General features: G+C 37.9%; 1 protein-coding gene across 11 annotated transcripts in view; it reads left to right on the forward strand.

The window, feature by feature from the left end:
- COG6 (component of oligomeric golgi complex 6) overlaps positions 1-26,854 on the forward strand; it is a 161,155-nt gene that overhangs the window by 58,122 nt on the left and 76,179 nt on the right. For 2 of the 11 annotated variants that reach the window (XM_047755946.1, XM_047755948.1), the window contains one exon: positions 15,475-16,550. The exons of 8 other annotated variants lie outside the window; for them this stretch is intronic. In XM_047755946.1, the coding sequence (XP_047611902.1) occupies positions 15,475-15,622 (148 nt within the window). In that variant the 3' untranslated portion in view covers positions 15,623-16,550. One more of the 11 variants, XM_047755947.1, reaches the window with a different exon arrangement.

Genomic DNA, 26,854 nt, shown 5'->3' on the forward strand with positions numbered 1-26,854 from the left:
TTTTTTAAGAAATAGTATCAATTTGGCTACTTATTTTAAAAATCAGGTTGCATTGAAGATTTAAGGCATTTTTTTTACACATTGAAGATTCAGCATTAAAGCAGATTTTCTGACTGCCTTTTTTTTTTTCCTTTTTTTGATTAATAATATGTCCTTACTCTCAAAAATAATTTCTGTGCTTATTTCTGCTGCTGTATAGGCATGGTATATATTTGGTCTTTGCTTTTTAGGGTCGTACCTGTGGCACATGGAAGTTCCCAGGCTAGGGTTGAATTGGAGCTATGGCTGCCAGCCTACACCACAGGCACAGCAACGTGGGATCTGAGCCACGTCTGTGATCTACACCACAGCTCATGGCAACACCAGATCCTTAACCCACTGAGCAAGGCCAGGGATTGAACCTGCAACCTCATGAATACTAGTTGGGCTCATTACCGCTCAGCCACAATGGGAACTTCCTGTATTTGATTTTATATATAAAACATTTGAAATAATAGATAACTTTCATTCAATTAGATTTTTAACCTTTTCAAAATGGTAATTCATTTTTAACCAAAAATAATTTCATTTCTTTTTTCTCAGTTTCTTTCTATTCATATTGTATTTAAAATGTCAATTATTGCTTTGAAATTCAAAACTTTCTTTTTTATCCCTGTCTCATTTTGCTTTGTTAATGTTCTATTCTCCTGAACTTTGCTTGTCTCTATGGTTACAGTACCTTTGGGACACCTATCACTCTTGTCTCCCTTTTTCTTAAGTTTGAATGCCTTTCAAAGGAGATTTTGATTGAGCACTTCAGCCTTAGAATAAACTATTGAATAAATATAACTAGCCAGGAAGCAGGGTTGTACAGAAAATGAACAAAAGAATAGAAAAAGAAAATAGTTTTAAAGAGTTCTTCCTCCCTTGTGATGAATTAGAAGGATGTTCTTTTTTCAGTGCCAAATTCCAGTGTTTTAATTGTGTAAAAAAGGAGTTTGGACTACAGAAACCACAATTATGCGTATTTATAAAATATTCTCAGTGTCTTTTCTTATTGAATCAGGATTGTTTCTCTGAGTAATTTAAGAAATAGAAATTACAGATGCTTCTTAAAGTGAGCATGTAGCAAGTGGCTCTGATTTGAGAATTCTTTTATTCAGGAATCTCCCTCTATTATATATGCTAGAAACAAAGCAGGTATCTTTAAAAAGAACTGCTTTTTTTTTTTTTTTTTTTAAGAGGTAAATGGAATGATTTTCTTTTACTGACGCTTTTTAAGCGACCCGTCTTTAACTCTCAGGAATACCCATGTTAAAAATAGAGCAGGTTTGGGAGTAGGGACAGGGTGAAACTGCCAGAGAAATAATGGCTACTAGAAATCTGTGAGCTAAAAAATAACTGGAGCTCACACAGTGCTTTAGAGACCTTGGAGAGTCCACGCCTTTAAATTCAAGTAAGGTTAATCAGTCCTACAGTAAAGGCTACTTTAGACTCAAACTAGTAAAGCTTAAAAACTAACCTCTGAAAAATCATGTGGATCTTTATTAAATTAACTCCCTTCCAGAACAAAACTTAGCACTCCTGAGTATGACAACAAATACAATCAACATTATAGTGTTGATAATGCCGAGCCTGCAGTAAAAAATGCATAGGTGAAGTAGTCAGAAAAATGTGAACCAAAGCTAGAAAAATCTGTTGATAGAAACAGACTTACAAATGACAGAGTTTACAGAACTAGAAGATAAGGTCTTTAAAACAGCTATTTAAAATGTGTTCAAGGACTTAAAATTTTAATGAGAGGAAAAATTAGGAATTCTACAAAATAAAAACTATAGGTCTGAAAAATACAATATTTAAAATGAAAAACTTAGAGTTCCCATTGTGGCTCAGCAGGTTAAGAATCTGGCTAGTATCCATGAGGGCAGGTTCGATCCCTGGCCTCATTCAGTGCGTTAAGGATCCGGTGTTGCCATGAGCTGAGGTGCAGGTTGAAGATGCACCTCGGATCTGGCATTGCTGTGGCTCTGGTGTAGGCCTGCAGCTGCAGCTCTGATTAGACCACTATCTCAGGACATTCCATGTGCCACAGGTGCAGCCCTAAAAAGGAAAAAATAATAAAATGAAAAACTCACTGGATGAGCTTAACTGCCAGCTGGATATTCTAGAGAGCAAGATCAGTTAACTTGACCAGAAGACAATAGAAGCCATCCAGACTGAAGCACAGATAGGAAAAAATTAAAAGTTGGAAAAAAGGTGAAGGAGTTCCCGTCGTGGCGCAGTGGTTAACGAATCCGACTAAGAAACGTGAGGTTGCGAGTTCCGTCCCTGCCCTTGCTCAGTGGGTTAACAATCCAGCGTTGCCATGAGCTGTGGCGTAGGTCACATGCGCGGCTTGGATCCCGCATTGCTGTGGCTCTGGCGTAGGCCGGCAGCTACAGCTCCCATTCGACCCCTAGCCTGGGGACCTCCATATGCCGCAGGAGCGGCCCAAGAAATAGCAAAAAGACAAAAAAGAAAAGAAGAAAGGTGAAGAAAGCCTCAGTGAATGTTGAGGTCATATTAGCATTATAATCATAGGTATAGGTGGAGTGTCTTAGATTGAGGCATAAAATATTTGAAGATGTAAAAGTTTTTTTCACATGTGATAGAAAACATGAACTCACACCCAAGAAGCTAAAATAAATACAGTAAGGCACACCATAATCAAATTATTGAAAACCAGTGATGAAGAGGAAAAATCTTAAAAAGCAACTAGAGGAAAAAAAGATGAGACATATTATTTGAAGGAAGCAGTGATAAGTATACTGCTGACTTCTTGTTAGAAGCAGTTCAAACCAGAAAACAATAGAACAGCATCTTTAAAAAGCTGAATGATAAAACAGTTTCAGCTCTGATTGTGTATTCATCAAAAGCATCTTTGAAAATGAAAGCAAAGTAAATACATTTTGAGACAAGATAAAAGTAGAGAGGGTTTATCACCAGTGTACCGCACCCTGAGAAACGATAAAGGAACTTCTTCAGGCTGAAGGAAAATGATACCAGAAGAAAAGTCACAACTATACAGAGGAACAACAAGCTCAGGAAATACAAAAGAGAAATGTAAGAGATAGTTGACCATTTGAAAAAAAAAAAATATACAGTCATTAATGGAATTCTTTTTATTTATTTTTTACTTTTTTTATTACTCAAATGAATTTATCACATCTGTGGTTGTATAATGATCATAAAAATCCAATTTCACAGGATTTCCATCCCACAACCCAAGCACATCCCCCCACCCCCAAACTGTCTCCTCCAGAGACCATAAGTTGTTCAATGTCTGTGAGTCAGCATCTGTTCTGCAAAGAAGTTCAGTCTGTCCTTTTTTCATATTCCACATGTCAGTGAAAGCATTGGATGTTGGTGTCTCATTGTATAGCTGACTTCACTTAGCATGATAATGTCTAGGTCCATCCATGTGACTAAAAATGCTGGTAGTTCATTCCTTTTAATGGCTGAGTAATATTCCATTGCGTATATGTACCACATCTTCTTGATTCACTCCTCTGTCAATGGACATTTAGGTTGTTTCCATGTCTTGGCTATTACAAATAGTGCTGCAGTGAACATCGGAGTACATGTGTCTTTGCAAGTCATAGTTTTCTCTGGATAGTTGCCCAGGAGTGGGATTGCTGGATCAAATGGTAGTTCTATTTTGAGTTTTCTGAGGTATCTCTGTACTGCTTTCCACAGTGGTTGCACCAATTTACAATCCCACCAACAGTGTACTAGGGTTCTTTTTTCTCCACACCCTCTCCAGCACTTATTGTTTGCAGACTTTTTGAGGATGGCCATTCTGGCTGGTGTAAGGTGGTACCTCAGAGTGGTTTTGATTTGCATTTCTCTAATAACGAGTAATGTTGAACATCTTTTCATGTGTTTCTTGGCCATCTGTATGTCTTCTTTGGAGAACTGTCTGTTTAGATATTCTGCCCATTTTTTGATGGGGTTGTTTGTTTTTTTTGGTATGGAGCTGCAGAAGGTGTTTGTACATTTTGGAGCTTAATCCCTTGTCTGTTGATTCACTTGCAAAGATTTTCTCCCATTCTGTGGGTTGTCTTTTCGTTTTGTTTAGGGTTTCCTTTGCTGTGCAGAAACTTTTAAGTTCGATTAGGTCCCATTTGTTTATTTTTTGTTTTAATACTCCAAGAGGTGGGTCTGAGAAGATGTTGCTGTCGTTTATGTCAGAGCGTGTTTGGCCTATGTTTTCCTCTAAGAGTTTTATAGTGTCTGGTTTTATATCTAGGTCTTTGATCCATTCTGAGTTGATTTTTGTGTGTGGTGTTAGGGAGTGTTCTGATTTCATTCTTTTCCATGAGGCTGTCCAGTTTCCCCAGCACCACTCATTGAACAAGCTGTCCTTTCTCCATTGTATAGACTTGCCTCCTTTGTCATAGATGAGTTGGCTTTAGGTGTGTGGGTTTAATTCTGGGCTTTCTATCCTATTCCACTGATCTATATTTCTGTCTTTGTTCCAGGACCATGCAGTTTTGATGATTGTTGCTTTGTAGTGTAGTCTCAAGTCCGGGAGCCTGATTCCTCCAGCTCCATTTTTCTTTCTCAGGATGTCATTGGCTACTCTGGGTCTTTTGTGCTTCCACACAAACTTGAAAATATTTTGTTCAAGTTCTATGAAAAATGTCCTTGGTAATTTGATAGGGATTGCATTGAATCTGTAAATTGCCTTGGGTAGTATAGTCATTTTGATAATAGTAACTCTTCCAATCCACGAGCACGGTATATTTTTCCATCTATTTGAGTCATCTTTGATTTCTTTCATCAGTGTCTTATAGTTTTCAGAGTACAGGTCTTTTGTCTCTTTAGGTAGGTTTACTCCTAGGTATTTTATTCTTTTGGATGTAATGGTAAGCGGGATTGCTTCCCTAATTTCTTTCTCTCCTCTTTCATTGTTAGTGTATAGAAATGCCATTGATTTCTGTGTATTAATTTTGTATCCTGTGACTCTGCCAAATTTGTGGGTGAGCGCTAACAGTTTTCTGGTAGAGTCTTTAGGGTTCTCTAGGTATAGTATCATGTCATCTGCAAATAGTGATCGTTTTACTTCTTCCTTTCCAATTTGCATTCCTTTTATTTCTTTTACTTCTCTGATTGCCATGGCTAGGACTTGTAAAACTATGTTGAAGAGTAGTGGTGTCTTGTTCCTGATCTCATCGGGAATTCTTTCAGCTTTTCACCATTGAGAATGATGTTTGCTGTGGGTTTGTCAAATATGGCCTTTATTATGATGAGGTAGGTTCCCTCTGTGCCCACTTTATGAAGGGTTTTTATCAGAAATGGGTGTTGGATTTTGTCACCGGCTTTTTCTATGTCTATGGAGAGGATCATAGGGTTTTTATTCTTAATGTGGTGTATCACACAGATGGATTTGCAGATATTGAGGAACCCTTGCATCCCTGGGATAAATCTCACTTGATCATGATGTACAATCCTTTTAATGTATTGTTGGATGTGGTTTGCTAGTATTTTGTTGAGGATTTTTGCATCAATGTTCATCAGTGAAATTGGCCTGTGGTTTTCTTTTTTTGTGGTATCTTTGTCTGGCTTTGGTATCAGGGTGATGGTGGCCTCATAGAATGAGTTTTGGAGTGTCCCTTCCTCTGCAGTTTTTTGAAAAAGTTTCAGAAGGAGAGGTGTTAGCTCTTCTCTAAATGTTTGATAGAATTCTCCTGTGAAACCATCTGGTCCTGGACTTTTGTTTGTTGGAAGTTTTTAAATCACAGTTTCAATTTCAGTTCTTGTGACTGGTCCATTCATCTTTTCTATTTCATCTTGGTTTCATCTTGGAAGATTGTACTTTTAAGAATTTGTCCATTTCTTCTCAGTTTTCAGTTTTATTGGCGTATAGTTGCATATAGTAGTCTCTTATGATCCTTTGTATTTCTGTGATGTCCATTGTTACTTCTCTTTTTTCATTTCTAATGTTATTGATTTGAGTCCTCTCTCTCTTTTGCTTGATAAGTCTGGCTAGGGGTTTATCAATTTTGTTGATCTTTTCAAAGAATCAGCTTTTCGTTTCATTGATCTTTTCTATGGTTTTCTTTGTTTCTATTTCATTGATTTCTGCTCTGAACTTTATGATTTCTTTCCTTCTACTAACTTTAGGTTTTGTCTGTTCTTCTCTCTTGAGCTGCTTTAGATGGAAGGTTAGCTTGTTTATTTGAGCTTTTTCTTGTTTCCCAAGGTGGGCTTGTATTGCTATAAACTTTCGTCTTAGAATGGTTTTTGCTGCATCCCATATGTTTTGGAGTGTCTTGTCTTTGTTGTCATTTGCTGCTAGGTATTTTTTAATTTCCTCTTTGATTTCTTCGGTGATCCATTGGTTGTATAGTAGCATGTTGTTTAGTCTCCACGTGTTTGTGTTTTTGCAGTTTTTTCTTATTGTTGATATCCAGTCGTATAGCGTTGTGTTCGGATGTGGAATTCTTAACACAGAGAAAAAAAGTTTGTCTTAAGGTAGATTATAAACCTTATCACAAGTACTAAAACGTTTTCTCTAACATGCCAATAGATAAGATAAAATAGAATGTTAAACAGTTATATCAGAAGAAAGCAGGGAAGGATAAAAAAGAACAGATGGGAGAAATATTAAATAAGTGACAGGATGATGGACTTAAATTCAGCCTTCTAAGTAGCAGTATTAAGAGGCAGAAGGATTGGATGATAAAGCAGAGCTCAACTGTCGACTATGAGAAATCCACTTTATTTTTATTTATTTATTTATTTTTTTGTCTTTTTTTGCTATTTCTTGGGCCACCCCTGCGGCATATGGAGGTTCCCAGGCTAGGGGTCGAATCGGAGCCATAGCCACCGGCCTTCGCCAGAGCCACAGCAACGCGGGATCTGAGCCGCGTCTGCAACCTACACCACAGCTCACAGCAACGCCGGATCCTTAACCCACTGAGCAAGGCCAGGGACCGAACCCGCAACCTCATGGTTCCTAGTCGGATTCGTTAGCCACTGCGCCACAACGGGAACTCCGAGAAATCCACTTTAAATATAAGGACACAGATAGTTTAAAAAGATGGTAAAAAATATACCATGTGGGAATTCCTGCTGTGGCTCAGTGGTTAACAAATCCAACTAGGAACCATGAGGTTACAGGTTCGATCCCTGGCCTTGTTCAGTGGGTTAAGGATCTGGCATTGCTGCGAGCTGTGGTGTAGGTTGCAGAGGCGGCTGGGATTCTCTGTTGCTGTGGCTCTGGCGTAGGCAGGCAGCTACAGCTTCCATTAGATGCCTAGCCTGGGAACCTCCATATGCTGCAGGAGCGCCCCCTAGAAAAGGCAAAAAGACAGCAACAACAACAACAACAAATACCATGTGAATAAAAATTATATTAAAGCTGAAGTAATTATATCCTGAAATTAATATTGTAAAAATTAGACTAATGGGCAGGCAAGGATCTTTCAGAGTAATACAATAATTCATGAAGAAGTTAGAATAGTAAATATATTTATCTAAAAGTAGAGCTTCAAAAATGTGAAGTAAAAGTTTTTAGACTTGAGGAAGGATAAATTGACATTTATTTTGATGTTTCAACCCTTCTCTCTTGATAATTGATAGAAAAAGTAGACAGAAAACTAGTTCAGTGTAAAAGAACTGAGCAATTCCACCAATCAGCTCAACCCATTAGGAAGAGACTAACCACATACAGCTATAGGAAACAACATTCTTTTTAAGTGGAGATAAAACATTCACCAACCTAACATAAGAATGGACAAAATAGACATAGAAAAGCCACTAGCGAATATTCCCACCTATAAACGTGGTTATGCCTGTTTATTCAGATCTTCTTTTAGAACTTTCTGTAAAGATTAATAGTTTCTTCACAGAACTTTCCATGTATATTATTGGGTTTATTCCTAGAAAACAATTCTGTGGCTCTTATGATAAGGTCTTTTATTTTCTATTACCTATTCTAATTAGATATTGCTGATGCACAGGGAAAGTACTAATTTTATATGTTCATTTTGAATCTGTTCAGGTTAACTGAATTCTTAATTCTATTAGTTTATCAGTTGTTTGCCTTGATTTTTTTGTTTTTGGTGCAAACATCTAAAAATAGTAAGTTTTATTAACTCTTTTCAGTACTTGTGACTAAACTCATTAAATTGGCTGGGCGTGCTCCAGAGTAAATAGTAGATGTGGTAATGAGCGCATATCTTACTTTGAACTTTTTAGTAAGAATGTTTCTGATGTGTCATCATCAAGTGTGACATTTGCTCCAGCACGGTCACATGGTCTTCATCTCTACGTAATGTAGTTAATCTGTAAATTCAGCCTAACTCCAATCAAAATTGCCATGGAACCATTTTATTAAATATATAGAAAGAAAACTGTGACCCTGGTCACTTTTGACCATCTCCACAGTGACCACTCAGGTTCAAGATGGAATTTCACAGAAGCCTAAGCCATTCACTGTTTTTGGCCTTTCCCTGTCCACCACTTCTGCACCAACCTCTGCTGTCTAATATTAGCTTCTCAGCTGGAATGATCCTTGAATGGATTGCTTCACTTAATCTTCGCAATAAGTCAGTAAGTTAGGATTTCCATTTGACGGAAGAGACCGTTTTTTAGAAAAGTTAAATAATTGAAACAAGATCAAACAATTCGCAAGAAGCAGAGCCGAGGTTCAAATCCAGTATTTCTGATTCCAGAAGCTCTTTAATATTTTTAGAGGAGGTTCAGAGTGTTAGGCATATGTAGTAGATAAGGCTTAGGTGAGATGGCCTTTGTCTCATCTAAAACATGCATTAATTTTACTATGAATGACAGAAAGCTATGACATCTTTGGTATTATGATAAAAAGAAATTAAAATGTACACTTTTCAACCAATTTATTTTTTTCCTTAGTTTTTTTGGGTTTAAACTGTTAACTCTTCTCCTATGGCCTGTTTGATTGCACTCTTAACTAATAAAGCTTAATTTTAGTGATCACAGGACCTGAATGTTGAAATGTTATTTTTAGAAGTGCTGGGTTTATGATAATGATGAAAGTTGTATAATGCTGTTATGGTAACCAAAATTCTAAAGTACTGATTAATGACAAGCTCACTGATGCTGGAAGTAAGCAGTTCATTTATTATCAAGCTCAGTACTTTAAATAATTGTTTAAAATATATGTAATTCAATGAACATATTTTAAAATGACAATGATATCTCCATTTAGTTATACAGTAATTTTGAAAATTATAATACTAGATTTTTGTGGCATTATGACATTTATAACTGGATAAATTAAGTTTTATCATGTATGGCATTCCCATGCATAAATAACTAAAATAGGTTGCCAGTCTGTAAAATTACATAACAAACTCATCTTTTCTTCCTTTGTTTCTTCTTTTTCACCACAGCACATAAGTTAAATGATTATTGTCTTTTTGTTGTTGTTGTTGTTGTAGTTGTTGTTGTTGTTATTGTTGCTATTTCTTGGGCCGCTCCCGCGGCATATGGAGGTTCCCAGGCTAGGGGTCGAATCGGAGCTGTAGCCACCGGCCTACGCCAGAGCCACAGCAACGCGGGATCCGAGCCGTGTCTGCAACCTACAGCACAGCTCACGGCAATGCCGGATCGTTAACCCACTGAGCAAGGGCAGGGACCGAACCCGCAACCTCATGGTTCCTAGTCAGATTCGTTAACCACTGCGCCACGACAGGAACTCCTGTCTCTTTTTTTGGGGGGTCTTTTTTGTCTTTCTAGGGCCACACCCACAGCACATGGAGGTTCCCAGGCTAGGGGTCCAATCAGAGCTGTAGCCGCTGGCCTATGCCACAGCCACAGCAACATGGGATCCAGCTAAGTCTGCGACCTACACCACAGCTCAAGGCAACACCGGATCCTTAACCCACTGAGCAAGGCCAGGGACCGAACCCACAACCTCATGGTTCCTAGTTGGATTCGTTTCTGCTGCGCCACGATGGGAACTCTGATTGTTATCTTTGATATGTGATGTACTGGTATAGCAAACTATATCCAAAACTCTGTACTTTCCAAAAGTAAGAAAGACTGTCCTAAACATGGAAACCAGGCATATCGAGTCTGAGAGAACAGCATGTCCTGTTAGTGCCATACTGAGACATTGTTACCGGGCTCATCAAATAGTATTTAATTATTTAGGGGGAGTGCACCACTGTTTGATTCTCTGTTTACTGTTGCTTACTGGTTCAGTAGTTTTTCATTTCCTGTGTTTTTTCCTGATTCATGGTATGTTAACCCATTTTGTATATAACCTAATTTTAACCTTCCTTTTCAAATGCCTGTAAATGACCGGTTCCTCAAAATATTTTGCAAACCAGCTTTACCATCTTACTAAAAATTCCTCGTTAACAAATTAAATCTTTGACAGTCTTTGTTTGTATGAGTCAAGTTTTAAATTTTTTTTGAAATTACTATGAGAATTTCATGGTAGTAAAGAGACCAAGAAAGTTAATGGTCTAACTATATAGAGATGAATCTTAGCTTACATTCAAATAACAGCTTTTCCCTTTTTTTTTTTTTTTAAGGGCTGCACCCGTGGCATGTGGAAGTTCCCAGCCTAGGGGTCGAATTGGAGCTGCAGCTGCCAGCCTATACCACAGCCACAATAACACCAGATCCCAGCCATATCTGCCACCTACACCACAACTCATGGCAACTCCGGATCCCTGATCCACTGATTGAGGCCATAGATCAAACCCACATCCTCATGGATACTAGTCGGATTCATTTCCACTGAGCCACAATGGGAACTCCCAAAAGCTTTTCCCTTTTAACTGTCCTTTTTTGCAGATCTGTTGGCCATGTGAAAAGCAGGCCTTGTCTTTAAAATTTTAACATAGAGAAGCAGTTCTAAACATATTCTTTATTCATCAGCTGTTTGATTGGCTATGACTGATCAAAATATAGAAAGTAAAATCTGAGGGGGATATCTATGCTGGCAGGAGAATAGCATACATGACTGAAAAAAAAAAAAAAGTGCTGCTTTTCTTTACCTGTAGATGAAGTAATCAGGAGATAAGGACATTCCAAGTTTCCTGAAGCACATGACTAGACTGAAATGATTTTCTGGTCATTTTGTATTCATAGAATTCCTGAAGTTTTCCATTTTGAATATTGATATGTCACTATAATGATTCATCATTATTTGAACTCTGTATTTCATACATGGTGTTAGTGAATAATTTGGGACAAGACACCAGGCAGGCAGATAGTTATACAGACATCTGCCTGTGCTTTTTTACATTAAGGATGAACTTACATAGTAATTAGCATTATTAATAAAAAAAGATGAGATAGTAGAATGGCAAGAAAATTGCTTTAGCACTTTAGAAATATCACCCATTTATATACAAGTAACTGATATGCTTTTTATAAATCATTATTTAGGGAAAAACCCCCTAAAGTAATGTGTGGATATGTGTATAAATTAAGCACATAGAGATTTTTTTGGCAGCAGTGCATTAAAAATGCTCTTAACTCTCAATGAAATTATATAATTTTATTTTATTTTTTGTCTTTTTGCCTTTTCTGGGGCCGCATCGGTGGCATATGGAGGTTCCCAGGCTAGGGTCTAATCGGAGCTGTAGCCACCGGCCTACACCAGAGCCACAGCAATGCAGGATCCAAGCCACATCTGTAAGCTACGCCACAGCTCACAGCAACGCCGGATCCTTAACCCACTGAGCAAGGCCAGGGGTTGAATCCGCAGCCTCATGATTCCTAGTCGGATTCGTTAACCACTGAGCCACGAGGGGAACTCCAAGTTATATAATTTTAAAACAAAGTACCTTGTAAAGATGGTGAAAATCAATATTTTGTTTTATAGTGGTGAGTTAGGCCTGGAAAGGTTCAGTTACTTGTTCAAGGTAATAATAAGTAGTAGAGGAGTTCCCGTCATGGCGCAGTGGTTAACGAGTCTGACTAGGAACCATGAGGTTGCGGGTTCGGTCCCTGGCCTTGCTCAGTGGGTTAACGATCCGGCGTTGCCGTGAGCTGTGGTGTAGGTTGCAGACACGGCTCGGATCCCGCGTTGCTGTGGCTCTGGCGTAGGTCGGTGGCTACAGCTCCGATTAGACCCCTAGCCTGGGAACCGCCATATGCCAAGGGAGCGGCCCAAGAAATAGCAAAAAAAAAAAAAAAAAAAAAAAAAGGTAGTAGAACCTCAACTGGAATCAAGATCTTCAGACAGTAATGCCCTTTTCTATACCGTTTTCTCTCAACTGTATATATAATTCATTAGAAAAACAGTAAAGAACATAAGTGTATGGGCCTGTACCTCATTTGGGTTAGTGATAGATGAACTCAGCATTTGTTCAGAAATATAGAATCACTGTCAGTTACAGTTCTTGCTCTTTCCAGTTTGGATTTGGCTCGTCATTTGGAGAATCTCCGTTTCTATTCCATTTCTTCTTCGTAAGGCCAGGAGGAACAGTTCTTTCCTCTTCCCGTTCTGCTTCCCACTATGTGAAAGACCTTTTTGTCCCACTCTGTGAAAGATTCTTTTTCATATCTCTCATCTTGTTCAGTACAGCTGTGTTCATTTTTTTGGTGGCCTCTTGAACAGGGGAACAGAATGAGGAAGTCCTGTATTGTCAGTACCAATGTTTAAAATAATTATAAACTCTTTCTTGGTTTTATTGGGCTTGATTTCATGTAATTGTGTCTTAGCAGTATTGCTTTATTCTGGTTTTCACTATTGCAAATTTATGATTTTTCAGCTATATTGTGAGTTGTAGATTTGTAAGTTAGTTTAGCTTACAAATAGATGTGCCCTGAGTTACAACTAAGCAAGTTTTCAAGTTTTGGACTTGAAATTAAATGTAAAATTTATTACTTAAGAATTTCAATAGTTCATTTATTCTACATTTACCAGTTAGTTTAGTAATACTGGACTTTTAAAAAATGTGTTTAATATTCATTATACCTTATTCTGATTTTAACTTCTTGTGAGGCTAGCCTTGTTTGTATATTCTTGTGTGTGGATGTGTGTGGAGGGGGGTAGGTGTGGGTATGTGTTGGGCCACACCCATGGCATATGGAGGTTCCCAGGCTAGGGGTTGAATCGTAGCTATAGCCTCTGGCCTATGCCACAGCGACAGCGATGCCAGATCTGAGCTGCATCTGTGACCTACATCACAACTCACGACAGCACCAGATCCTTAACCCAGTGAGCAAGGCCAGGGGTCAAAACTGCGTTCTCATGGATACTAGTCAAATTAGTTTCCACAGAGCAACACACTGGGAACGCCTGTGTATTCTTTATGTAGTATAGATACACTGTGTTCAGACTGAACACACACTGTGCTCAGATTGAATATAGATTTTAGAGTATGAGGTGTGAGTAATGAGTTCTTTGTACACCTCCCAAAATCTTACTGCTTTTAGTGAAGAACTAAAAGTACTGTATCCAGAATCCATTAATTAACTCATTGCAAAATGGGTATTAAGTGTATATTTAACAAAATTGTAAAATACCAGAGTTCCTGTTGTGGTGCAGGGGAAACAAATCTGGCTATTATCCATGAGGATGTGGGTTCTATCCCTGGCCTTCCTCAGTGGGTCAGAGATCTGGTGTTGCCAGAAGCTGTGATGTAGGTCGCAGACGCAGCTCAGATCCCACCTGGCTGTGGCTGTGGTGTAGGCTGGGAGCTATAGCTTTGATTTGACCCTTTGCCTGGGAATTTCCATATGCTATGGGCATGGCCCTAAAAAACAAACAAACAGAAAAACTAGCTATAGTATTTTTCAGCTGTATCCTTTATAGAAATTATTTTTACATCATTTTGATGAAATTATTAAGCTCAATTAGTTATAGGAATGATCAATCAATCAATAAAAAAAAAAAAAAAAACAAAACTCAAAGCCTCTTGTGGTTAGGTAGATTTCCAAACGAGTTTCTACCATCCTCCCTTCCAGCAAAAAGGTAGTACAACCAGTAGCCTTAATCCACTCTGCTCAGAAAATGTACTCAGTGTGTCTTCCTTCCTCCTATGTCACTTTGGAAGCTTTAGCAAGTTTTGGAAAATGTCAGGTTGCTCCAACTCAAAGAGTTTGAGACCTCGTCAGAACTGTGTGCTGATGATCCAGGATCACAGGAGGACTCCCTTCCTCATTCCATTGATTGATTCCATTCGTTTTTAGACCACAGGCACACATTTCCACAGATAGTCTTACAAATGTATTATTTTGGTAGTGAATGTCATGGAAACTGATTCTTTCTAGCTCTGAAGATCAGGAAAGACTTCACGGATGAGAGCGAACATTTTACTGAGAATTAAGAGTATTCACAGGTCAGGGGGAGAGAGACATCCTGGGCAGATGGAGGTATGTGAGGGAGCCAGGAATTTGGAAGTCAGCAAGAGCAGGGTGGATAGAACAGTAGTGATATAGAGGTATTATAAAGAATTTTGAGAGATGAGGTAGGGAATTTTGACTTCTCTGAAGCCAGAAGAAGCTATCGAAGCTCCTTGAAGAAAGGCCTAGGATAAAGGAGAGTCATGATGGAAGGTCTGCTTTAGAAACATAAATGTAATAGCAGTGCTTACCATATACCAAGTGCAGGAGAGACGGACTGGGGAACGACCGGATAGGAGTCTGTCTTGTGTGCTCCAGGCAAGAGTTCGGTAGGATCTGAACTGAGGTGATGGGATGTGGTTGTGCCATTGACAAAAATAGGAAACATAAAAAGACTTGGTTTAGGAGTAAAGCTTGAAAGATGCATTTTATTTAGTTACTATAAAAATCAGAAAAAAAAATTATCCCTAGTAGGTACAGAAATAGAAGTAGCTGGGAATGGCAGAGTAAATGTTGGGGAAAAGAGAGTTAATGCAGATTTAATGAACCCAGTGGGGATTTTTTTCTAAAAACATTTACTTCTGTTTGTTTAAAACTATTTCTGTCATTCTTTTATGTGCTTATATGGAAATGCATGTTTGTGAAAATGCTGTGATTTGTTGTAGCAAGTGCTACTTTTTTGCCAGATGAGAAGGAAATCTAGGAGATGTGGTATTACTGTAGGAGCTATAGATGAAAGGGCAGTACATTTATTGTAAGTTATCCTGAGATTTCACTATTGATAAATTTGAGTAATTGTAAGCCGCTTTGTTTAAGGTTAATGTGTTATCAGTAAGTCGCCTTTGCAAAATCAATACCTTGGTGGGTCACAGTTTCTTTTTCTTGTTCTTGTTTTTCTTGATCCATTATATCAGGCACTGTTCTAGCCCTGAAGATAAGGCAGTAACAAAGCACAGTCCCTGCCTTCCTGCAACCTACGTACTAATGGAAAAGATTTAATAAATAACATAAAAAAAATTATGTCCCCAAAGATAACTTGTGTAGTTGTGCAATGACTATGTAATAATATATGTGATAGTTGTGAAAATGAAGTATATTCGTTCAAGTATGAAGCTTTTCTTACATTTAGACTCTGTATTCACATTGTTTGTTTATCAATAGAGAGCAGATCATAAAACAGTCTACAGACCTAGTCTGCAGAGCCTATGGTGAAGTGTACACAGCTGTGATGAATCCGGTCAATGAGTACAAAGACCCCGAGAGCGTTCTGCACCGATCGCCACAGCAAGTGCAGACTCTTCTCTCCTGATTGTCGTCTTCGAACGTTTTAGCAAAATACTGCATTCCTAAAACACTGAAGGTTTTCTTGGTTTTTAGTCTGTTAATCTTTGAAATTTGATGGTTACAGCTTCTTTGTAGCATAAGAATGCAGGTCCCAATAATTGCTTTGCGTTAGTCACAGTAATGTGGAGGTAACGTGCTGACCTGAGTTGGTGTTGCTCTCTGTCGGCTCTCCTCGTGGACATTTATTCTCTACTAGCCCTCTCTCCAGCTCAGCAGTGTCCCTTCGTTCTGGAATATGGTGTAATGGGAAAAGAGAAGTGTGAGAAGTTTGGGGGATTTTTTTTTTTTTTTTTTACAAGATAGTTCTTGTAAGAAACTGCATTAAAAATTTATTTAAAGCTAAGAAGTAGTTTGAGGATATGACCTAATAAATGCCTCTTTATACCTAAAGATTCATTTGCTTTCTTGTTAGTTATTGTGAGTAGGTATACTCAAACTGAGGAGCCGAACTATACACTGAGCAAAAATAGAAGAGAGAAGTTAAATGTAAAGTTGGTTTCTACTCTGTGCGCCCTGGATTGAATTTAAGGTGAAGTTCAGCACTTCAGATGGGATTTAGGTGTGTAGACATGCTCTGCTCCATGTAGGTCTAGTGTTGAGAAATAGACATCTGTTACATGATGTGGACTCTGAATTGATCCATGTCTAATTTTGTGTTCAAACCAAAGAAGTAATGATGTCTAACGTGGGAGGAAAAACAGCAGAGTAGCAATTGCTTATGGATGGAGTGTCTGTCCTACGGTGGCCCCTTGCAAAGAATTGTTTGGGCTCAAACTTTAGAACTTTACTAAGAATAAGATTCGAAATCACTGTGTGTGGTAGCTCCCATTGTGGTTCAACAGTTACAAACCTGACTGGTGTCCATTACGATGCAGGTTCAATCCCTGGGCTCACTCAGTGGGTTAAGGATCCGGCATTGCCATGAGCTGTGGTGTAGGTCACAAACATGGCTCGGATCCCGCATTGCTGTTGCTGTGTAGGCCAGCAGCTGTCGCTCGGATTTGACCCCTCGCCTGGGAATGTCCATATGCTGTGGGTGCGGCCCTAAAAAGCAAAACAAACAAAATCGCTGTGTGTGTGTGTTTTTTCTTTTAAATCTAAATGTGTTTAGATAAAAAACATGGTATGATTTGACTTTGTCAGTAAGATTTTGAGGACAATTCTTGATTAGCAAAATATCTTAATTTCTGGTAAATCTGTAAAAAGAGGTAAGTCTCCAAATTATAAATGAGAGAAATGAAGCATAAGGAGAAAATTGATTAGGTTAAAATATTGAAAAGTAGTAAGATAAAATTAATATTTATATGGCAAAAACAGAATAACAAATTGGTATTTATAGAACATGGCCTATTCGTCTATCTGAAATTTATAATTGTTTATGTTAATATGACTTTGGGGAGCAAGAATGATTGATTATATATTCTTTCATGTTAATCTGTATTTTGAGTCTTTTTTCCTTCAGTGGGTATGTGCGATATATAAAAGAAAGTAAAGTAGGATATAAATCAAAAGTTTAAATGTTCTATAATTTGTATCTACTGTGAAAAAAGTTGCTTACTTGCCATTAGTGAATTCCTTTGTTTTCTAGGAAAAGAGTATATTTAGCTTTTTACCTAAAAATTTTTAATACAATATCAAACTGTTTCTAGAGAGCAGCAACTATCGCAGGATTTTATACATCTTATCGTTGTGTCTTTAGAAAATATGATAATGGAAAAGAAAATCCAATTTGGGTGAAATGGAAATAACCAGTGGAAGACTGATGAACAGACTGTGGTGTCATTGTGATCTTGAGAACTAAGTTAAAATAAAAGATTGTAAGTTTAATTCATTAGCTGTATTTGCTATTTACTTCATAGTTTGCATTTTGAACTGTTTTTTTGAGGTGGCATAAGTATAACTTCAAATAATGCACGTCAGCCTTTCCTTCAGAGGGAAAGGCGTTTGCCTGACCAAAACCTTCTCCGATTGAAATTTTCCGGTTTTTTTTTCTCTGTGCCTGTACTTGAACAGGTGAATGTCACCCGAGAAGAAAACACACAGAGTGACTTTTTGAATTCTTGATCACAATCTTTAGATAGCTAGCACTCAATATTGCTTTGTAGTTTTCTACTCTGTCTCTGGTAAACTCACCTCCCCGCTTTTCAAGATGACTTTTCCACCTGCACTCTTAGTTAATGACCTTCATAATTCATTGAGAAAACGGAAGCGCTTGATTAATGTCCCTCATTTTTCTACCCTCACGTGTTGCATTCATCTTCTTCATCTTTCCTCCTTTTGTGTTGGAGACAGTGTCCCTCCTCCTGTGACAGGCTGTTCCCTTTCTCTGTACTCTGGATCCCATCCTCTCACCTTCTCATAAACTTTTCTGAGTTAGCCCTTTATTTTGCTTCAACAACTTGTGAATGCTCTAGGATAATTCTCAACAGCCTGTACATGCTCTAGTGTTCATAACGTTTTAAAACTTCCCACCTCCCAGACCTTCCCAACACCTTCATTTCTCTGCTGCTGTTTTTATGATCGTTTATGCATGTTGTCTTCTGTTTCTGCTGCCATTATGTCTTTAAATTAGCCCCCTGTGGCTTCTGCATCACTACCAGAACACAGCTTGGATGAGATATCCATAGCTTGTGTATTGTCACAGCCAGTGGATTCTTCTCATTCCTTATTTTATTAAACTCTCTGTAGGCTTTTATGGCACAACTCTCTATTAGTTTTCATTCTAGTTCACTGACTAAACCCGACTCAGCCTCCTTCCCTGGGTCTTTTGCCTCTTTGTTACTTTTAAAAGTTGACACACTCTAGGGCTTGATCCTCAGATTTTTCCCCTCCTCTTAAGAGTTTATTATCTAAGCATAGTGTAGCCTTTTCTGACTGCTATTAGCTCATATGTCCTTAGGTCTGTCATTTAGTGGAATACTCTATAGTAGTAAAAAATGAAATAATTTCCAAAAACGTAATGTTGAGCAAAAAGATAAAAATCACATAATAATATAGTTTGAGTCTATTTATAGAATTTAAAAGGTAAAACAGTTATACATTGTTTATGGATACACAAATGGTAAAGCTATAAGGAAATACAGGAAATTAATAACATGGAATTCAAGATTATCTCACAGGATCTTTAAAAGTTACTAATAATGTTCCGTTAAACTGGATTGTTGGTATATGCATATCTAACTTGATTTCTAAAAATGTACGTATATGTTACATGAATATATATATATATATATATATATTACAGTTTTTTAAGAAGTTAAAATTTGTTTAGCACAGAGCCTGGAATAAAGTTAGAACTCAGTATATGTTAGCTAATGTTTTTCATTACACTTGTGATTAAACAAATTTATTAAGTACCAAGAGGGGGTAGAGCCTATGATAAGCACCAAGGGTTTAACAGCTCACTGAGATGTGCTTCTGTCATTGAATTCCCTGTTTTGCACAGAGCTAGTCACAGGTATTGTAAGTAAATATAATGCAATTTGATAGGATGCTTGTGCATGTAGGTAAGAGGGAAAAACGAATGTCATTCTCTTTGAAAGCCACGTTGTGTGCTTGATGTTGAAGAGGCTGAGAGGACAGGAAACAGAGTTTTGTAGCACAGCTGTACATTTTTTCGTTCTTTGATGACAGTCATGACTGTTTGATTATGATGCAAAGTTGTGTTATAGGATAGGAACATCAACAAAAATGTCGGCTTAAGAAATTCCAAATTTGTGGGAGTTCCCATTGTGGCGCAGTGGTTAACGAATCCGACTAGGAACCATGAGGTTGCGGGTTCGATCTCTGGCCTTGCTCAGTGGGTTAAGGATCTGGCGTTGCCTTGAGCTGTGGTGTAGGTCGCAGGCGAGGCTCGGATCTCGCATTGCTGTGGCTCTGGCATAGGCCGGCGGCTACACTCCAATTGGACCCCTAGCCTGGGAACCTCCATGTGCCACGAGAAGCGGCGCTAGAAAAGGCAAAAAGACAAAAAAAAAAAAAAGAAGGAGGAAAAAGAAATTCCAAATTTCTGCCTCTCCCTAGAAGAAGCCATAAAACTGGCCTCCAAAACTGTCAAAATCAACTTTTTCAGTACTCTAGAAACTTACTAAAGGCTCACAACAGTTGGATTATGCTTACTAAAAAAAAAAAAAATGCTGAGTCTTGGTAAGAACAGCACGCATTGTGGTATTTTAACTTTGACTAGTCCTATACTTTGCTCCCAAACTTAGCAATAGCCTTGAAAATAACATCCCACATTCCTGGTCCTGGAGAAAACAGAATAGCCCAGTTTCTCAGAGATTGTCCTTATTTGACCTGTCTAACGCCTCCTTGGAAGACCGTTCAAAAGCTTATTTTTATTTGCCTAACTTGGAACTCGCCCAGTCCTAAAGCCACTACCCAGGGGAGGGGCCTTTGGGAGGAAGGACATTTCTCTTCTACCTGAAGTTAGGACAAATGATAGTTAAGGAAAACTTGGGAAGAAAGGTTAGAAATGTGATACTTGTGAAGGCTTTGAAAAACTGACATTCTTGACAGTCTTAGAAAGCCATGCACATGTCCGGGATTGCCATGCTTAAGAGAGACCCTAAGCACTCAACTCTGACTGACCTTGAGGCTTTCCTGCAAGCAAGACATAAAGGCTGAAGCAAAGTTAAAAGCTGCCTGGCTGCATGTTGAAGGACTGCTGCCAAACTCACACAGAACATCTCAGCAGAGACTGGGAGATTTTTTTGGTTCTAGGCACTTAAGGAAATCTGTCCAATTGTTAGCTAACAGCTTAGCTAATGGACTACTATAACTGGTCACACAAAACGAAAATTACGGATTTTGCAGAATTAATTCAGAAAGGTCACTAAAGGAGTTCCCGTCGTGGTGCAGTGGTTAACAAATCCGACTAGGAACCATGAGGTTGCGGGTTCAATCCCTGGCCTTGCTCAGTGGGCCGATGATCCGGCGTTGCCGTGAGCTGTGGTGTAGGTCGCAGACGCGGCTCGGATCTGCTATGGCTCTGGAGTAGGCCAGCGGCTAAAGCTCCTATTAGACCCCTAGCCTGAGAACCTCCATATGCTGCAGGAATGGCCCTAGAAAAGACCAAAAAAAAAAAAAAGTCACTAAAGTACACACAGTAATCACCACAAAAACAGCACCAACAGCAAACTTTGAGGGCTGAGGTGAGAAAATCTGATTTTCCAATAGGATAGCACATGATATTTAAAATGCCCGTTTTCCAAGAAAAAAACTGGCAAGTTACTCAAAGTATGGCCAATACACAGAAGGATAAAAAGCAGTCGATAGAAGCTATGCCTGAGGAAGCCCAAATATTGGACATAATAGACAAAGACTAAAACATCTCTTTTAAATATGTTCAAGGGCTGAAAGTGAGTATGAGGACAATATCTTACTAAAAAGAGAATAGCAATAAAGAGGAATTTCAAAAAGATGTCTGTAAAGTTATAAATTTGTAATAAAATGATAACTTAGTTATAAATTTACAAAAATTATAAAAATCTGGAGTTAAAAAGTTTTAACAACTGATTTAGTTTTCATTAAACATTCACTGTAAAAGTTCATCAGCAGATTTGAGCAGGCAGAAAAAAGAATCTGCAGACTTGAAAATAGGTCAATTGGGATCATCCAGTCTGGGGAACAGTAAGAAAGCCTCAGAGACCTTTGGGATTTTATCAACAATACTACACAGTGGGAGTCTCAGAAGAAAAAGAGAGGGAAAGGGGGACCAAAAGAATATTTGAAGAAATATTGGCCGGAAACTTTATAAATTTGATGAAAACCTTACTGTATATATACACTAAAACTCAACAAGCTCTCTGTAGGATAAACTCAGAGGTACACACCAAGATGCATTACAGATTATCAAAAGCCAAAGACTACAAGGGAATCTTGAAAGCAACAAGAGACATAACTCATCATTTGCAAATGATGCTTAATTATCAGAAATCATAGAGACCAGAAGCACTGGGTGACATATTCAAAGTGGTGCAAGAACAACTGTCAAGTCAGAATTTTATATCCAGCAAAACTACCTGTGAAAATATTGGAGAAGCTAAGAGAGTCTCCGATAAAAACTATTATACTTGTCATAAATAAACAGAGTTCTTAAGGCTGAAATGAAAGAATGTATTAGACAGTAACTCAAAGTACCAAAGAAAGAATAGCAAGGAAGTAGACAACTTGGGAAACTATAAACCATGTAGATCTAATGGACATCTCAGACCACTCCAACAACAGTACACATTCCTCTCATGGGCAATGCTATATTCTCTAAGACCATGTGTTAGGCCGTAATACAAGTCTCAATTTAAAAGGATTAAAGTGTGTTCCCCAACCACAATGACATGAAATTAGAAATCCATAACAAAAGAATTTTTTTATGGCTACACCTGCAGCATGTGGAAATTCCCAGGCCAGGGATTGAATCTGAGCCACAGCTGCAGCAACACCGGATCCTTTAACCCACTGCACTGGGCCAAGGATTGAACCTGTGCCTCCGCAGCAACCTGAGCCACCACTGTAGTTGGATTCTTAACCCACTGTGCCAGGGTGGGGAACAACCAAAAGGAAGTTTTGAAAATGAACAAGTGTATGGAAATTAAACAACATACTCTTAACTAATGAGTAGGTCAAAGAAAAAATAAAAAGGAACTAAGAGAAAACTTCGAGGTAAAAGTTCAGTATGAAACAGCATTTCAATTCTTATGGATGCAGCAAAATAAAACAGTGCTCAGAAGGAATTTTATAGCCTACATTAAAAAAAAAGAATTAGTAACTTTATATCTTAAAAAATTGGAAAAAGAAAAGAAAGTTTAACTGAAAGCAAGAAGAAGGAAATAAAGACATAGAGAAAATATATAATAGAAAAATAACTGTGTTATTTTAGCAAATGGATGTGCTAGCCATTCTGTACCATGTAGAGAGATGTTTGAGTACACCTGTAAAAAAGATGTTTCAAAAATTGTTGCTTGGAGTTCCCATTGTGGTGCAGCAGAAACGAATCCAACTAGGAACCATGAGGTTTCAAGTTAGATCCCTAGCCTCGCTCAGTGCGTTAAGGATCTGGTGTTGCCCTGATCTGTGGTGTAGGTTGTAGACACGGCTTGGATCTAGTGCTGCTGTGGCATAGGGTGGCAGCTGTAGCTCTGATTAGACCCCACCCTGGGAACCTCCGTATGCCGCGGGTGCGGCCTTAGAAAGCAAATGAGGGATGGAGGGAGGAACGAAGGAAGAAAGGAAGGAAGGAAATTGTTTCTTACACGGCATGTTGAAACCAGTGTTACTTCTGAGAATGTATGGGCTAACCATTGTGTAACACATGCAGATAGTGTTTAAAGACACGTGTAAGATGTTTCTAGGAGTGCTCCCTGTTCATCATGTTAAGAATAATGTCACTTCAGTTATTCAATGTGCTAACCATTCAGCATTGCATGTAGAGAGATGTTTAAATATGTATGTAAAAATACAGGAAAGTATAGAATAGAAAAGTTGGTTCTTTGTAAAGATAAAAAAAAAAAATTATCCTTTACCTGGACCAAGAAAAAAAAGACACAAATTACTAAGATTTGTAATTTAGTAATTTAAATTACTTCTGACTACTAACCTTACAGAAATAAAAATGGTAGGAGTTCCCGTCGTGGCTCAGTGGTTAACGAATCTGACTAGGAACCATGAGGTTGTGGGTTTGATCCCTGGCCTTGCCAGGTTAAGGATCTGGCATTGCCGTGAGTTGTGGTGTAGGTCACAGATGCCGCTTGGATCCTGTGTTGATTGCTGTGGCTCTGGCGTAGGCCGGTGGCCTCAGTTCCGATTCGACCCCATCCTGGGAACCTCTGTATGCCGTGGGAGTGGCCCAAGAAAATGGCACAAAGACAAAAAAAAAAAAAGTGGTAACAGAATACCTCAAATAAATATATGTCAACAGATAATATAGGTGAAAGGGACAAATATCTAGAAAAACAAACTAAACTGACTAAAGAAGAAATAGAAAATCTGAATAGACCTAAAAAAGAGACAGTAATCAAAACACTTTAAATTTTTTTAAAAAGCCCAGGACCAGATGTCTTCACTGGTGAATTCTAACAAATGTTTAAAGGATTAACACTAATCCTTATAAAATTCTTCCAAAAAATAGAAGAGCAGGGAGCACATCCTAAAATTCTATAATACCAGTGCTATTGGTTTAGCAAAACCAGAAAAGGCACCACAAGAAAACTATAGACCAGTATCCTCTGTGAATATTGATGCAAAATCCTCAACAAAACACTAGCAAACAGAATCTAGCAACATACTTAAGGTTTATATGCTACAATTAAGTGGATTATTCCAAGAATGCAATGTCAGTCTAACATATAAAGTCAGTCCATATGCGCTATACTGTATTGGTAGAATAAATGAAGGGAAAAGCCATGATCACCTTAATAGATGCAGCAAAATCTGACACCCTTTCCTGCTTAAAAACAACAACAAACTGGGAATAGAATTTCTTTGAATGGACATTTATGAAATATACACAGCTAACATTAATGGTGAAAAACTGACATCTTACCCCCTCTGAGATCATGAACAAGTTAAGGATGTACATTCTTGCCACTTCTATTCTACATTATAACAGAAATTCTAGCAGAGCAATTAGATAAGAAAAAGGCACACAGATTGGAAAGGAACAGTAAAGCTCGGTCTGTTTGCAGATGGTTATGGTCATGAATGTGCTAAGGAATAAAAAGCCTATCCGTTAGAACTAATGATGTGGTAACACTGCAGTATACCAAATCAGTAGGCAAAAGCCTGCTGTATTTCTAAATATTAGCAATGAGCAGTCTGAAAATTAAAACAATTCAATTTATAGTAGCACCACAAAGAATAAAATACTTCGTAAATTTAACCAAGGAAATGAAATACTTTTCCACAGAAAACTACAAAACAGTGTTGAAAGAGATTGCAGATGCCCTAAATAAATGGAAAGACAGGTCATGTTCATGGATTGGAAGACAATATTGTTAAGATGACAATATAGGATGCGCTGGGGTTGTTGGTTGGAAATCCTATAAAATTGGATTGTGATCATTGTACAACTATAAATGTAATAAATTCATTGAGTAATAAAAAAAGATGACAATATTCCCCAAACTGATCTACAGATTCAGCACATCCTCTATCAAAATTGCATCTGCCATTTTGTTTTCCAGAAATGGATAAGCTGATCCTAAAGTTCCTATGGGCATATAGGGGAGCTCACATAGCCCAGACGATCTTGAATCTTCCCAATTTTAAAACTCATTACAATGCCCTAGTAATCAAAATAGTTTTATATTGACATGGATAGACATAAATAGTTCAATGGAATAGAATTTAGGGTTCGTAAATAAACCCATGCATCCATCACTAAGTGATTTTTTTACAAAGCTGCCAACGCCCTTTAGTGGGGGGAAGAATTTTTTGTTGTTGTTGTTCTAAAGAGATGGCACTGGAATAGCTGGAAAACCACGTGCACAAGATTGAAGCTGGACCTACCTATATCTCATACCATATACAGAAGTCAGTTCAAAAGCTAAGATTTAGCTTTTTAAATGAAAAGCTAAAAACTAAAACTCAGAAGGAGACATCTGGTAAATCTTTGTGGGCTTATATCAAGTGACAAGTTTTCATCTTTTATACAATACGGTTTTTTAAATAAAAATATAAGTAAAATGAAGAGTCACATAATAATGTTGAACACGCAGTGGTCAGTTTATTTTTCCTAGTTAGTTAAATATGCTGTTAACAGTTATAAATAGATAGGCCTATATATGGTTACTTTGGGGCTATAGTTATATTTAAGCAGAATTGTCTTGAAAATACATATTTATTTCTCCTCAGAGAGAATGTGCTTTTGGAGTTAGATAATTATGTATTTTTACATATCCAAATATAAAATTACTACAGATTGGCTAAGTGAATATAATAATCACATTAGTAATAGCATGGTAGTCTATCAAATTCAAGTAACATTTGATAGAGCCAAAAACATCCATATGAAATATTTACTTGCTCTGAGAGAATAAATCTTTTTTTTTTTTTTTTTGGTTCTGCCTGTGGCATATGTCAGTTCCTAGGCCAGGGATTGAACCTAAGAAGCCACAGCAGTGACAACACCAGATCCTTAACACACTGAGCCACCAGGGAACTCTGAGAATGTATGACTTTTTGATGGTTTTGTCATTGTATATTTTAAACAGTAAAAAGTCCAAGACAATCTGTGGTTTTGAATGTTTATAGCTTTGTCAAAGGAAATTAATTTACTTGAATATTCTTTTTATTTCCATCAATGTCAAGATCTGAAATTCCCCTGGAGCAAGCAGTAGCTTTTTGCCTACTAAATGCAAAATGACAGGAAACAATAGTGATTTTTCTTGTGCAAGCCATCATCAAAAGTTGGGTATCCTGTGTTGAGATGCCATGAGCCTCTCTAGAAGTGTCATCTGTATGAGCCTAGTAGCAGGATTCAGACAAGAGCTGGCTACTATTGGTAGGCAGGCCTCAGATGGAAGATAAAATGGTAATGGGGATTGAACTAAGGGGAAAAATTGCACTTGCCTTAGATGCCAAGTCTTGGAAAAGATTGCAAGGCTAATCCACAGCCTTGCAATATGTGTTTAATAGCAGACCAGGAATCTTTTTTTGCTTAAAAACAATTAGTTCCTTTTTCATCAACAAAGATGTAAGCAAAGCAAGCATTCAAAAGCCAAAAAAAAAAAAAGACTGTCGTTAAAAACAAAGGTAAACAACAAAAACACCCTGTTGAGGTCCCCTGCCTTTATGCTGAATCTTTCAAGGAAGAAAATCACTTATCACTGAGTATTAATAAGTTAATGTAATGAATCATACAATAATAAACCATAATTCAATTTGCAGAAACCAAAAAATGTGCAAATTCCCTCTTATGATTTACCAAAAGACTCTTTCTTTGCAAGTGTAATCATGAGCCATGGTGTTGCTCTTGGTAACTGCAGGTCTCAGAAAATGGTATGGAATTAGTACTGCTTCCTACTTTCTGTGTGTCATCACCGTGGGCTGAGGCTGGGCTGTCTCTGTCATGTATCAAATCTCCATTATATGGGGATACATGTCTGGGTCTTTATTGCACTCTTCATGGATCGATTTATTCATGCACCAGTAACCAATATTTTAATTGTTATAGCTTTATAATAAGTCTCAATCTCTTGTA

Source organism: Phacochoerus africanus, chromosome 13, assembly GCF_016906955.1.
Source record: "Phacochoerus africanus isolate WHEZ1 chromosome 13, ROS_Pafr_v1, whole genome shotgun sequence".
NCBI classification, from domain to species: Eukaryota; Metazoa; Chordata; class Mammalia; order Artiodactyla; family Suidae; genus Phacochoerus; species Phacochoerus africanus.